This window comes from Manacus vitellinus, unplaced genomic scaffold, assembly GCF_001715985.3.
Source record: "Manacus vitellinus isolate BGI_N305 unplaced genomic scaffold, ASM171598v3 scaffold_89_pilon, whole genome shotgun sequence".
NCBI lineage: Eukaryota > Metazoa > Chordata > Aves > Passeriformes > Pipridae > Manacus > Manacus vitellinus.
The window spans coordinates 87530-100206 of NW_021940863.1; the positions used below are offsets into that span (position 1 = coordinate 87530).

A 12677-nucleotide genomic window follows, 5' to 3' on the forward strand; every position below is an offset into this window, starting at 1 on the left:
TCTGCAACTGCTGCTAATATTCCTTCTATCTTTCTCCCATTTAGTGTACTTCCAGATTCAGGAAAGATTCATATTTAGTTAGTTCAAGATTAACAAAAATATTTCAGGCGCAGGTAAATCTAATGATAAAAGCTTCATGACAGAGTTAAAAAAAAGAATTCTGTGTGGACTAATGCATAGTTTTTGAAACTGACTAACAGACTCCAAACTCCAACTATTTGTATTTAATGGCACAAATCCTCAGCTTGACAATCGTAATGCTTCTTTCCTAATACCCTTTCTACTACAGTAGAAGAGGGGAAGCTGATCAGGATTGGATCTTGGCCTGGCAGGATCTCAAATGGCAGTGACAGACTAAATTCCACCACATCCTCTGTGGTGATATATACAGGACATATTGTTGGGGCAGAGTCTAAAGGAGAAGAGAAAAACAAGAGCCCTTTACACGACCCTGTCACTGAAAGTGCCAGTTTTTCAAGGCTTTCGAAGGATTGCCTGGCCAGTCCTGAGCTACCTTCTCCTTCCATCACTGTTGATGAGAAGTCACTAGATGAGGCAGACTTCAGCTTTATGTGGACACATAAAGAACTGGAGAACATTAGGAGAGGAGATAGCACAGAACAGCAAAACATATACAGCACTTAAAACATTCAAAAACGTTCCCTCTGGATATTTTTCTAAAGTTTAGAAAAAACTTACGTAGATTTTATCTTGCTGATATCGCTGGAATAAGTTGTGCATAATGGAGCCTTCGTGGAGATCTACAAGTGCTGCCATGTCTTCCACACTCTCTGTGCTTGTTTGATGCATAGGCGTTACTTTTTGGTGTGTGATCGTGCTCTGCTTATAAGTGAATACCTGAAAGAGGGGAAATAAAGACAATATAATAATCAGAGCACACATTCAAACACTTCCATCTGAGAACGGAGCTTTCATACCCATTCCTATTTCTTAACCAGTTTATCAGTGTGCAGACTTGTAAAATATAATAGCTTTCCAGTGATACCCTCTCGTACAGCTTCTCTGATAACAACTGAAGCCCCAGATACCTACGTGGGTATCTGACAGTGCACTGAGATCTTTTCCTGTTTAAGGGCAAATGCAATCTCGTTTCACACTGGACTACTGTTAGACTTTATTGAGAGAAAAATAAACCAAGCAATAATCATTCCCCAAAATCCTAAACTAACCAAACAAAAAAACACCCCTTACAGTAAACCCCACTTACAGTCAAATTACTCCGGAAGGAAATGTTTTACAGTGCAAAACAGAAAACAAAAATTATTGCTCTAATAGCCTGCAAGTGTTCATCTGTTTGATCTGAAATCCACTTAAATGTTTCTATTCAACTTTCCAGTCAGGAAGTGGTCATTACTCCTAATGTAAGTAGCATGCTCAGTTCAGCATGCATCAGATATTTGGAAATGCATGAGCCAACAGATTTCTAATTAATTGACTTCTGAGATTAATTTCTGAAGCTAGTTCCACACAAACAGTAAAAACTCTAAAAAAGCTCAGTCAGAAAACCCTTCTACAGATCTTCCATAAAACTATCACAAATATTCCAGAATCACAGAATCAACCAGGTTGGAAAAGACCTCTGAGATCAAGTCCAACCCATGACCCAACACCACCCTGTCACAGAACCATAGAATCAGCCAAGTTGGAAGGGACCTCTGAGATCATCAAATCCAACCCCTGATCCACTACCACCGTGGTTACTAGACCATGGCACTCAGTGCCACATCCAGTCTCATCTTAAAAGCCTCCAGGGACAGAGAATCCACCACTTCCCTGGGCAGCCCATTCCAATGCCTGATTACCCTCTCTGTAAAGAATTAATTCCTAATATCTAACCTGAACCTCCCCTGGCAGAGCTTAAGACCATGCCCTCTTTTCTTACTTGATAGCTGCCTGGGAGATGAGACCAATCCCCACCCGGCTACAACCTCCTGTCAGGGAGTTGTAGAGAGTGATGAGGTCTCCCCTGAGCCTCCTCTTCTCCAAGTTGAACAACCCCAGTTCCCTCAGCCTCTCCTCATAGGACCTGTGCTCGAGTCCCTTCACCAGCCTTGTCGCTCTTCTCTGGACCTGCTCCAGCACCTCAATATCCTTCCTGAACTGAAGGGCCCCGAACTGGACACAGCACTCCAGGTGTGGCCTCACCAGTGCTGAGTCCAGGGGAAGAATCACTTCCCTGGTCCTGCTGACCGCACTGTTCTTGATCCAGGCCAGGATGCCATTGGCCTTCTTGGCCACCTGGGCACACTGCTGGCTCATGTTCAGCTTTCTGTCAATCCAGACTTCCAGGTCCCTTTCTGTCTGGCTGCTCTCCAGCCACTCTGTGCCCAGCCTGTAGCACTGTATGGGGTTGTTGTGGGCAAAGTGCAGGACCCAGCACTTGGCCTTCTTGAACCTCATCCCGTTGGAATCAGCCCAACTCTCCAGCCTGTCCAGGTCCCTCTGTAGAGCCCTCCTGCCTTCCAGCTGATCGACACTCCCCCCACCAACTTAGTGTCATCTGCACACTTGCTGATGGTGGACTCAATTCCCTCATCTAAATCATCGATAAAGATATTAAACAGAACTGGGCCCAACACTGATCCCTGGGGGACACCACTAGTGACCAGCTGCCAACTGGATGCAGCTCCGTTCACCACCACTCTCTCGGCCCGGCCCTCCAGCCAGTTCCTAATCCAGCACAGAGTGCCCCTGTCCAAGCCGTGGGCTGCCAGCTTTTTCAGGAGTATGCTGTGGGAGAAGATGTCAAAGGCTTTGCTGAACTTCAGGCAGACTATATCCACAGCCTTCCCCTCATCCACCAGGTAGAATGCTAAGATATACACATCCTCAATCTACCTAAACTTTTATGAATACCAATAACATCACTAAAGAATATAAAACAATAGATTTCGAATTCAGCATCCCATTTCCTTTTAATTTACATCTTGGCACATCACCCTTACAGACATATGCCTGCTTCTCATAGCCAATGCTCCTCAGGCATTATTCGTCCCTGCTAATGGTACCATTTCAGTGTAAGGAAGTCAAAGCATGGAATTAATGCAAATACTTCGATAATGTGGAACATTAGAAAAAACCAAAACCCTTCCAAAATCCTTTAAACTAATATTTATCAAGCAGATGGAAGCAGAGACATAACCATCAGCCCAAGCACCAGTGAGCACTGGGGGGCTGCTGCTGCAGGCTGGGGGTCGCATTGTGCAGCACTGCCTAAGGGGTTACCTCTGTGCAGAAGGAAAAAACCCCTCTGAGGTTTTTCAGCATAAAACCTTACATATGCTCCTGGTAATGAAAGACTGAACAAGTGTCATCGTAGGAGGCCATCCAGGAAAACAGTGATGTTGTCTGTCCTGCTGAGATCAGCACAAAAAAGAGGCTGAAGAAGCAAGAGGCTGAAGGTAGATCAGAATAAACACAAAGCTCTGTACTTGGATATCTTACCAGCTGACAGAGGAGTACTGTCTGAACATATTTGTTCATTAAAATAGTATCCTAGGTATAACAAATGCTGGCACAGGCCATTGCACCGTTACAGATGTCACTTACACAAGCAGAAAGCATGCCAAAGGAAGGCTAGGGGAGAAAGGAGATCCAGGAAACAAATTTCTAACACTGGGCAGCATCACAGACATAAACAGGATACGTGAGTAAACCATCAGAAAGTTCCTATAGATTCAGAGTATCCGAAGCACAGTCCCTAACTGAGAGAAAAAAACAGGTACAGAGAGATCAGAGCCTTATTTTGCAGTGAACAAACATCAAGATGACAGGACAAGGATTTGTATAGGGCAGAGAGAATGGACAGTGTGGTAGTTTGGGCTAGGCCTTCCTTGGTGACCAGTTTGTAACCAAGGAAGGGTCCAGATTTACCCAGTATTCCCTACGATTTTTACGTAAGTTGGGCTATAACAAGAAAGGAGGAGAGGCCTTCTCTCTCTTTCCTTCCGGCGGCTTGGAGGTGCAGGTTCCCTGCTGTTGAGTCTGCCGTGTTGGGGAGCGAGGCCTGGTAAAGCCCGGTCGACCTTGGGAGACAGAGGTTGCTGGCGATCGTTCCAGAGCGACTCTTGGTTGTCCCAAGGAGAGTAGTGAGATATTTCTTTGCTAACTATTTTAGTTGTTAGATATTGGGCTACTAGTCGGGATATATATATATATATTCTATTTTGGTTTTGTTCCTTTTCACTTCCCCCTTCCCTTTCCCTTGTGAAACTGTATATATATATTTCAATTGTATATAACTGTAACATAAGTGTAAATATATTTATATATATTGCTTTAGCTCTCTCTCTCATTTCGGTTTTCTTGGTTGTTTTTTTCTCCCTCTTCTCCTGAGCTTCGGGGGGGGGATGACTTCTTGTGGTAAGGTTTGGAGACTTGGGAGCCAGCTTCAAACCATATCAACAGAGAAAGCAGCCACTTGTACATGATACAGGAGCATGAGGTCCAGATATCTAATAGACATAATGAATGTGGAAAGCATAAATTCACAGCAAAACTTTTGGGGCTGAAAAGTGTGTTTGCAGTCCCAAGACTAACCACACAGAGCACAAGCGGAATTAGAGATAGTTACATCTCAAAAGTAATAAACTGCAGTTCCTCGTCAGAAGAACCATAACAAAAAACCCAAAAGTCACACTGCAGAACATAAATACCACAAGCTGAAAGATTTGGAAATAAAAGGGATTTAAAGAGAGCAAATCCTAAAAAGTAAGCAACTTAACAAAGGCTATGTATCATCCTGGATACGGAAAAATAGACTCAATAAGACAATCAGGAAACCAAAATGGGCTGGCACCTACCCTGTGAACATGGAAAGGAAGTAAAACATCACTTCTAGGAGGATAATCTCCATATTTGTGATGTCTGTTCTTTGATATGTAATACACAGGTTAGTAGAGTAGGCAGAGCACCCCATACATCACTGAGCATGCTAATTAATGTAAAGAATTCACAGAAACACACCAAGAAAAACAATGTGACAACTGACTTGTGCATGGCAGCACTACTGAAGATGGTCTCTGCAGATTCATCCTTCCCACTCAAACTACTATTTTCTCTTCTTCAGGCTCGTTGTTCACATACTTTCATCTCTCCCACTGCCTTCTTGTTTGGGTGAGGAAACGGTTCTGTGAGTTGGGTCAGAGATAGGATAGTGCATTGACCAGCTAGAAAACACACCAACCACTAATAATGGCTGCCACACAAATTAGAGAGGAGGAAGACCTCTTCCCCAACATCGGGTAGCTACTTTTCCTTTACTTTTAATTTTTACCAGAACCATGGTAAAAACTCAGTCAAAATCATCTAACGAGATCCAAGTCATGAGACAGGACTGCAGGATCACATGCACAGACCTCAACTCCTTAAAATGGGCTTTTTGCAGCCCTGCTGCTCAAGCCCTGAAAGGCCTGCTTTGTATTATTTCATCTTGAATCACACTCTTATTAGGATAAGGACATGGAAAAGCTATGTTGAACTTTATCGTTACTAATTAGAAGATCATGTTATGAAATGTTACAGCACTTGAAATCCTCAGGAAATAGGAACTAAGAGCCATTCTGCAGGGTCAGCACAAAGAAGAGGAAGATGACCAAGTTGGCTCCTGAACTTCAAGAGGACTCTGTTGGCAGAGTGCAGGAGCATCCATCCTCAAGGACCTTGCTGACATTTCTGGAACGTCAAGTGAAGTACGCAGGAAACTAGAATAAGATTTAAGACAACCCTAAATGAGAATTCAGCAAAAACTCCTTTCCTTTCTAGATATAAATGGTTCAAGATAACAAACAAACTGAATACATGGAAAACTCTAAATTAAACTTGAAAGAGACAGCATGCAAAATAGGAATTCTAAATATTATTATGGAAGCGAAAATTAGAGGTTCAGACAGGATGGACTGATGCAAAGAACAAAAACAAAAGAACAAGCTCAAGAAATACAAGACAAAACAGCAAACTCAGCTAAACAAGAGTCAAGTGCATTTCACTGGGAAAGGAGAATACTTCAAAACTGTTCTACTGTTGCTTCCACAGCTTATTGGTGCTGTGATGAACACACTAAAAAGGGACTTAAATGAGGAAACGACCTAAAAAGCTGGGGGATCAATGCTATCCCGCACAATTAAACTGGTATGAGAAAAAAAAAAAAAAGAAAAAAAAGTTGTCTTTCAAGCCTTCCATTTAAGGGGAATATCACAAAACAATGTAAAATTAATTTGCTGCACAGAAAAAATACCCCTAAACTCAGGATCTAACAGAAATTGTATTTTAACAAAAGATTTAATTTTTAATACAATTTATTAGCAAAGTACGTCAGAGTAGGCCCTCAATGACAGGACTACACATGCTTTCTCTTTTACTGTATCATTTCATGACATGATGCCAAGTGAAAAACAAATCCTGCTTGAATCAGGTCATTAAATGGCATCAAGAGATTTCACAACAGCCGAGTCAAGTGAGTTTAAGAGAATGCTGAATTAAGTACTTATGTACATCAAAAAACCCACAATCCCCACTTCTTTCAAAAGCTAAAAGTCATACTTGGGATTTCCAGCCTGCACAGAGCCCACACACAACTGAACCTCTCAGGGTGTTTTTCACAAGGAGATGGGGTTTTGGCCTCATGCTGATGATCCATATTAGATGGGAGGAAGGCAGAAGGTACTCCAAAAGTTTCCTGATCAACAATTTAGTATTTGAATTTAACAATCTTCATTGTTTTAGTGAGAATTCTGTGAGATTTTTATTTAAAGATAGAAGTAGGCTTGTCTGCTCTGTGGAAGCCCTGAAGCAAGCTAGATCATTACTGAAACTATTTTCTGCAACACAGTCTACTGAAAAGCTTACGTGTTGCAAGCATTTTAAAACACCCCTTCCACACAGTGACCTGAACCATCACCCCTCCCAAACACAACCCCCAGCCAGCAAGGGCTCAAGTTTCTTTCTTTCTTTAATTCAAAGACTGTTAATTAGTTGAGAACAAAAGGTGGCCATGGGCACTGGCTCCCCACTCTCCAGATGGGGACAAGATGCCTGCCTGCAGCCTCGAGCCGGACCACCAGTCACAGCTGTCACCCACCATGCAGGCAGCAGCCACGTCAGCTGGTCACCTGCCATCAGCCTCACCATCAGTAACACACACTGGATGTGGTACTGCCTAACTGATGCCAAGTACTGAGTGCTGAGGTCCCTGCCACCAGTGTTATTGCAATAAATCAAGAGGGTTTCTTGGTAGGGGTAACAGAAATGGAGCAACCAATCTCCCTCTGCTGCCCTCTCGAAAATTTTTTAGCAACTCTAGGTGTACTCTACAAACTGCAGGGTCTTACACAAGATAATCCTGGTATGCAAACACAGAAAACAGAAATATCAAAGTCTTGTCACTCACTGGATTTAAATTAAGTTGCTCAAATCCATATAACCAGAGGGATAATGTAAAATATAGCAAATACAAAATTCAGTAAGATGGGGAAAGTGAAGACAAAGAAGTATTGTATAGAAGTTATCTGAGACAGGTTTACAAACCAAAAATATACAACCAACCACTATGTTTCCAATAATGCCAATGATATTAGTGAACCAACTGCTACATCATCTGGGCAGCCCACAAGCACCAGAAAGCAAATCTAATTGACCCAAAAAGTGAAGCCCTTCTGTCACTGCTGCAGAGACTGTTCTATGTGAGCTTTTCAGAGAGTCAATTGCAATGGCTATGGTGATGTCCATGAAAATCCACATGACTCAAGAGCAGCTCCAGAGGATTTGGTTCGTGTGTTCACAACATCAGTGCCCTTGGTTTTCTAAGGCACCATAGCAGAGATGAGCACAGCCCAGTAAAACACACAGAACTGTACTGAGAAACACCCACTTAAGAATACCAATTCTTTTTTCATTCTCTGCTGTTGGTCTGAACTGAGGATCATCATTTGTGTTTCCCTCGTGTTTAGAAGCTAAAAGAATGCAATAAATCTTACAAAATGTCTTTATACATGAGTCCAAGCAGAAAAAAGAGGCCTTGAGCTCACATTACAAGCTGTGGAATGCGACGTTCCAGGAAAGAAAATAAATCATGACAAGTCCAAGGACCCAGAGATTAAACAAAAAATTAAAATGTAGTAGTTTACTCTTTTTTCCTGAAGATATCTACTGTCTAAGCAGATACTTAAAATACAGGACAAGGAGGCTCTCTTATAAATCAAAAGTAGTTTAAGACCAAATGTAAAGCAGATGAACTACTGAGATTTTAAAATTCTATGGTTAATCATGACAAGACTGCGACCCAAGAAATGTTTTTGTCCAGTAATTTACTATTTCTCTGCAACAGTTGACCTTAGACATCCACCTTGTTGTCCCAAAATAATCCTTCAGGAAACAAGATGTACCAGGGCCCAAGGCTTGCTTTGATGTAACATAATTTAATCTCATTCAAAGCAACTAAGAAAATGCCACAATGAAGTTTCTTAGCTATTAAACTATGAAGGAAAATGAAATAATCTTATGTAAGGCATCTATTGATGTCAAGAAAAAAATATTACCAAACAGATATCATTACTATTGTGACTAACTGGCCTTTTCTTCAAGCAACAATCCCATACACACATCAACTGAGAATCAGTCACCCATTCTGTAAAATTCCTCCCCATTTATGCTAGGAATCACCCCACTCCCCAGCCTCCCTTTCCAGTTAGATATTAATCTTGATCTCTAATGCGAAGTGTCTAAATGACCACTTAGCACATTACTGTACCTTCCCAATTAGTTGAGTAAAACATAACCTGTAAATTGTGTGTAATCCTGTACTTTATTCTTAACTTCTGCTCACTTTAGTTCCTGCCATTTTCAGTCTTTGTTCTTCGTCCTATCAACCAAATCCGTTCCAAACCCTTCCTCTCAGTCCACTTTTCATATCCCTGCTCAGACTCATTGAGGCCTGGTCAGTAACTGCTCCCAGGTTCAAGTGCTGGGAGTCTGTCCCAGAACCTTCCCCCACCTTCTCCCCAGCCTTCAGTGGAGACAGCACCAGCGATGGCTTGTAGCACCTCCCCTGAAAGCTTTCCTACTACAACTTTTGGGTTCTCACACCCACGCAGAATATCCCTTTTCGCTCCCAAGCTCCACAGTGTGGGGAAGCACACTACGAGGATGGCAGTCCTGGTCATCGCCACAGCACAGCTCAGCAACCCCACTAAATCGCGCCTCTTTGTTGTTTCCCTACACACTGACCACTGTCAATAAGCTTGTCTGATCAACACTTCCCACCTAACACCTATTCCATGAGAGGCACTTCGAGGCAGTTTACTCCATACACTGAACTGTTTCCGTTCATAGACAAGCTCTGTCATCAAGTATGAACAAGCTTCAAATTAGAGGTTCAGCACTTATGACCTTTCAATTGGGCTTGCCTACAAAGACAAGTAAGAAATTTAATTCAAATTAAACACATCCATTTTACCTAGATTATACTATTGTAAGCCAAGCCTCTAGGCAGTCCCTACTAATTCTTACAAGGAAAAAAAAGTGCATCTATACTTTGTCTCCAAGTGACCTTGTATAATTTACAGTACCTGTAGACACCACAAAGCTCAATGTTTAAGAGGTCCACCTATAAATACTGTGACTGTAGCTCTACAGAAAATGTGCAACATTTCTGGCGTGTCACCAGTACCATCTTGACCATGGAAAAGTGCTCCTTTCTTCTTGAGATTAAAGAAACGGGAGAATCGCAGCTGCTCAAGCTTTCTCACAATCCTGGACAGAATGAAGCAGTCCAAGGGGAGGACACAGGAGATGTACCACAGGATGGGCCTTCAGCTCCCTGCCACATAGCTGATCAGCACCAGGGTCTCAACTGGAAGCCAGCTTTGGCTGCACAGGAAGCCAGGGAAGAGGCTTCTGACCCCAGAGCAGACTCCATCACATAGCAGAGAAACAGAAGGTCTGGACCCATGTTCCCCATGGGTTCAATCCTCCATCTCTTCTGGGATACCCCACCAAAGGCCCTTCCAAGTCAGTGTTACTCTAAGCAGCACCCAGTAAACAGACAAAAGGGTAATATTCCTTTTGATTTAGTAGCTGAAAGGACAAGGGGGTAAAAACTGATGGTTTCCTCTTCTCAGGAGGAAGAACAAAACACTAAAAAAGCCTCACCCTTTATTCATCCTTTTCCACACAATGGAAAAGTAGATGGACAATGGCAGGCACTGAAAGCCTTAGCTTTCCTGTCAACATCATTTACAGGGCAAGTAACAAGTGAAACTTTAAGTTTCAAATTCATATTTATTCAGTGATTCACATGAGATAAACAATGTCTACTTGCAACTGAATGAACAAGACTGAATTTGAAAAAAATGCCCTGCTTCCAAGAACAACTATGTTCAATAAGCAGCCTACAAATTATACCAGCTTTTTTGAGACACAACGCAATTCATCTCAATAGGGTTTTTTTCTAAAAACAAAGACAAAGAAGAGGAAAACCCTGGTAGGTAGCTGACTGGACTGTCTCTGAGACTAGAATAGGAGCAGCCTGTGTGCAACTTCGCAGCAATGCTTCCATGGGAGCCAGAGCTCCAAGGGGCCATCCCTGCAGAGCAAATCCTGTTCCAAATGAAGGCCTGCCAGAGAAGGTGACACACCAGTGATGCTCTCCAGGATACCAAATAAAACCTGAGCAATGCCATCATGAGCCTTTGGGTTTCATCCCTCTACCTTCTTCTGACCTTGCTATGAACTGATCCTGCCTGGGCTGTTGGCACAGCCCCCATAGTCCATGGGTACCAACGGTGCCCAAACCCTGTAGAGACTGTCCCACCTGCATGAAGCTGCGCACAGGGGGGACCAGGAGCTACCTAGGGAGCTGCTGACAGGTACAGCTGCTTGGCAGGAAGCTCCTCTCAGGAAAGTTTGTGGTGCTTATCACCACTGCATTATTACCAAAACCAATGAGGCTCTGCCACAACACCAGCTGTAATGGTTGAAAGGTCCTTGCATCACCCTGGAGAGAGCTGGTCCCCCTGCACAGGAATACCACAGCCACTGGGCTAGGGCACTCCCTCTGCAAGGCTGCAGTTGCAGAGGGCTGCAAGGGAGTAAAAACAAAACAGATCCAGAAGAAAGGCTTGGAAATGGATGGCCTTGACAGCAAATTTCAGTGCACTGAGACAATATAGGGCTTAGGTTTCCCTTACTCCTTCTGTCAGGCCTGGTCCAACCCAGTCAGATGCAGCTGGACATCATAGCTTCATGGATCGCTTGCCTGGTGCTGGCTGAATATCACCAGCTGACAGACCTGCAGGAGCACTCCAGCAGGCTCCAGTGCCAGGGCCATCCTCATGCCAGCCGTGAGGTAACTGACCTGGCCAGGAGCCAGGCTGCAAAAGAGCACAGTAAAGACAGCACATGGCTACTGGTGGTACGATCCAGCACACTCCTAGAGCAGTGCACCAGTCAGGGAGGTCTGCACAGTTTTACAACCCACAACTATCTCTGTCCTGAAACACATCACCCACAGAGGTTCAAGCAGTAACCTCCACAGACCCAATGTCCTCACACCTTCTCCTCCTGCAGGTCTTACACCACTGGCAACAGAGTAAAGTATGCTTCTCTTCCAGGACTTACCATCATCTCCATCTCTGTGTTCCTCTTGCAAAATCTCCCCTATCTGCACTCATTTCTCCTCCCTTCCCCTCACCCCGCCATTATGTTCCCAGTTTCCCTCCTTCACCTCCTGGTGTCCTCTCCTGCCTGCCACCTTCCCTTTGGCAAGGCCAGAACTTGCTTTCCATCCCACACATGCATTTAATTTTGAATTTAAAGTGTCCAGTCCCTGAAACGCTGGCAGAGGTGCACCTCAGTCCAGTTGTCAGTCAGCTGATTCCCTGTCTTTTTGCCAAACCCAAGGGAGGACCTAATGTCACAGGTAACACACAAGGGCTGTCAGACAAGAAATCAGAGCTCTTCTTTGAAATAGGAGTGTAAATGTTATGTAAGATGCCCTAAACACATCAGGGCAATAAAATAATATAGAGCAAGAAAAGGATACTGGCAGGCATTAATCATGAATCCAGTGCTGAGGGCAAAAAACACCCTTTGCATTGACTGTTTTTAAAACTGTTTGTCAATTAAAGACATGACAACTTGCATATGCATAGAGGAAGTTCATAAATATGCAATCTCAGCTTTCAGATCTCCTGACAACATTTAACTATAAAACTCTCAATTTATGTCCTCCTCTCCCCCCCCCCCCTTTTTTTTTTAGTTTCTCCAAATCTTGGCTTGGTTTCTGCTAGTGTAAGGGTTGTATGCCTCAGTGTAACAATATTCGATTGTACTCAGCTTTTTAATCAAACAAGTTTTTGTTCACAACGGCAATGTGTCCGCTTCAATAGAACCTTCCTGTCTTAATTTAAAAAACACCTTTTAGATCTTTCCATATTGACATGTTTCCAGAGAAGCAGAATAGGCAAGAGATTAACATGAGAGTGAATTGGTGGAGCCTGAAATTGTCTTTGACGGGATCATTTTCAAGACCTTTTGAAGTCACTCTGCTGACATTTAGATAAGGCTCTCCTCTCATCATTGCTTCTTTAAAAAAAACCAATTAGTTTTACTGGTTTTTTTGCCTTTATGTTACAAGAATAAAAAAATCTGAATATGAGACA

General features: G+C 43.1%; 1 protein-coding gene across 1 annotated transcript in view; it reads right to left on the reverse strand.

Moving 5' to 3' along the window:
* Nucleotides 1-12677, reverse strand: part of LOC103756639 (unconventional myosin-X) — a 124984-nt gene that overhangs the window by 86098 nt on the left and 26209 nt on the right. Inside the window, exon 2 of the mRNA XM_029965021.1 lies at nt 700-858. Coding sequence (XP_029820881.1) covers nt 700-810 — 111 coding nt within the window. The 5' untranslated portion in view covers nt 811-858. The remainder of the gene's footprint in view (nt 1-699; nt 859-12677) is intronic.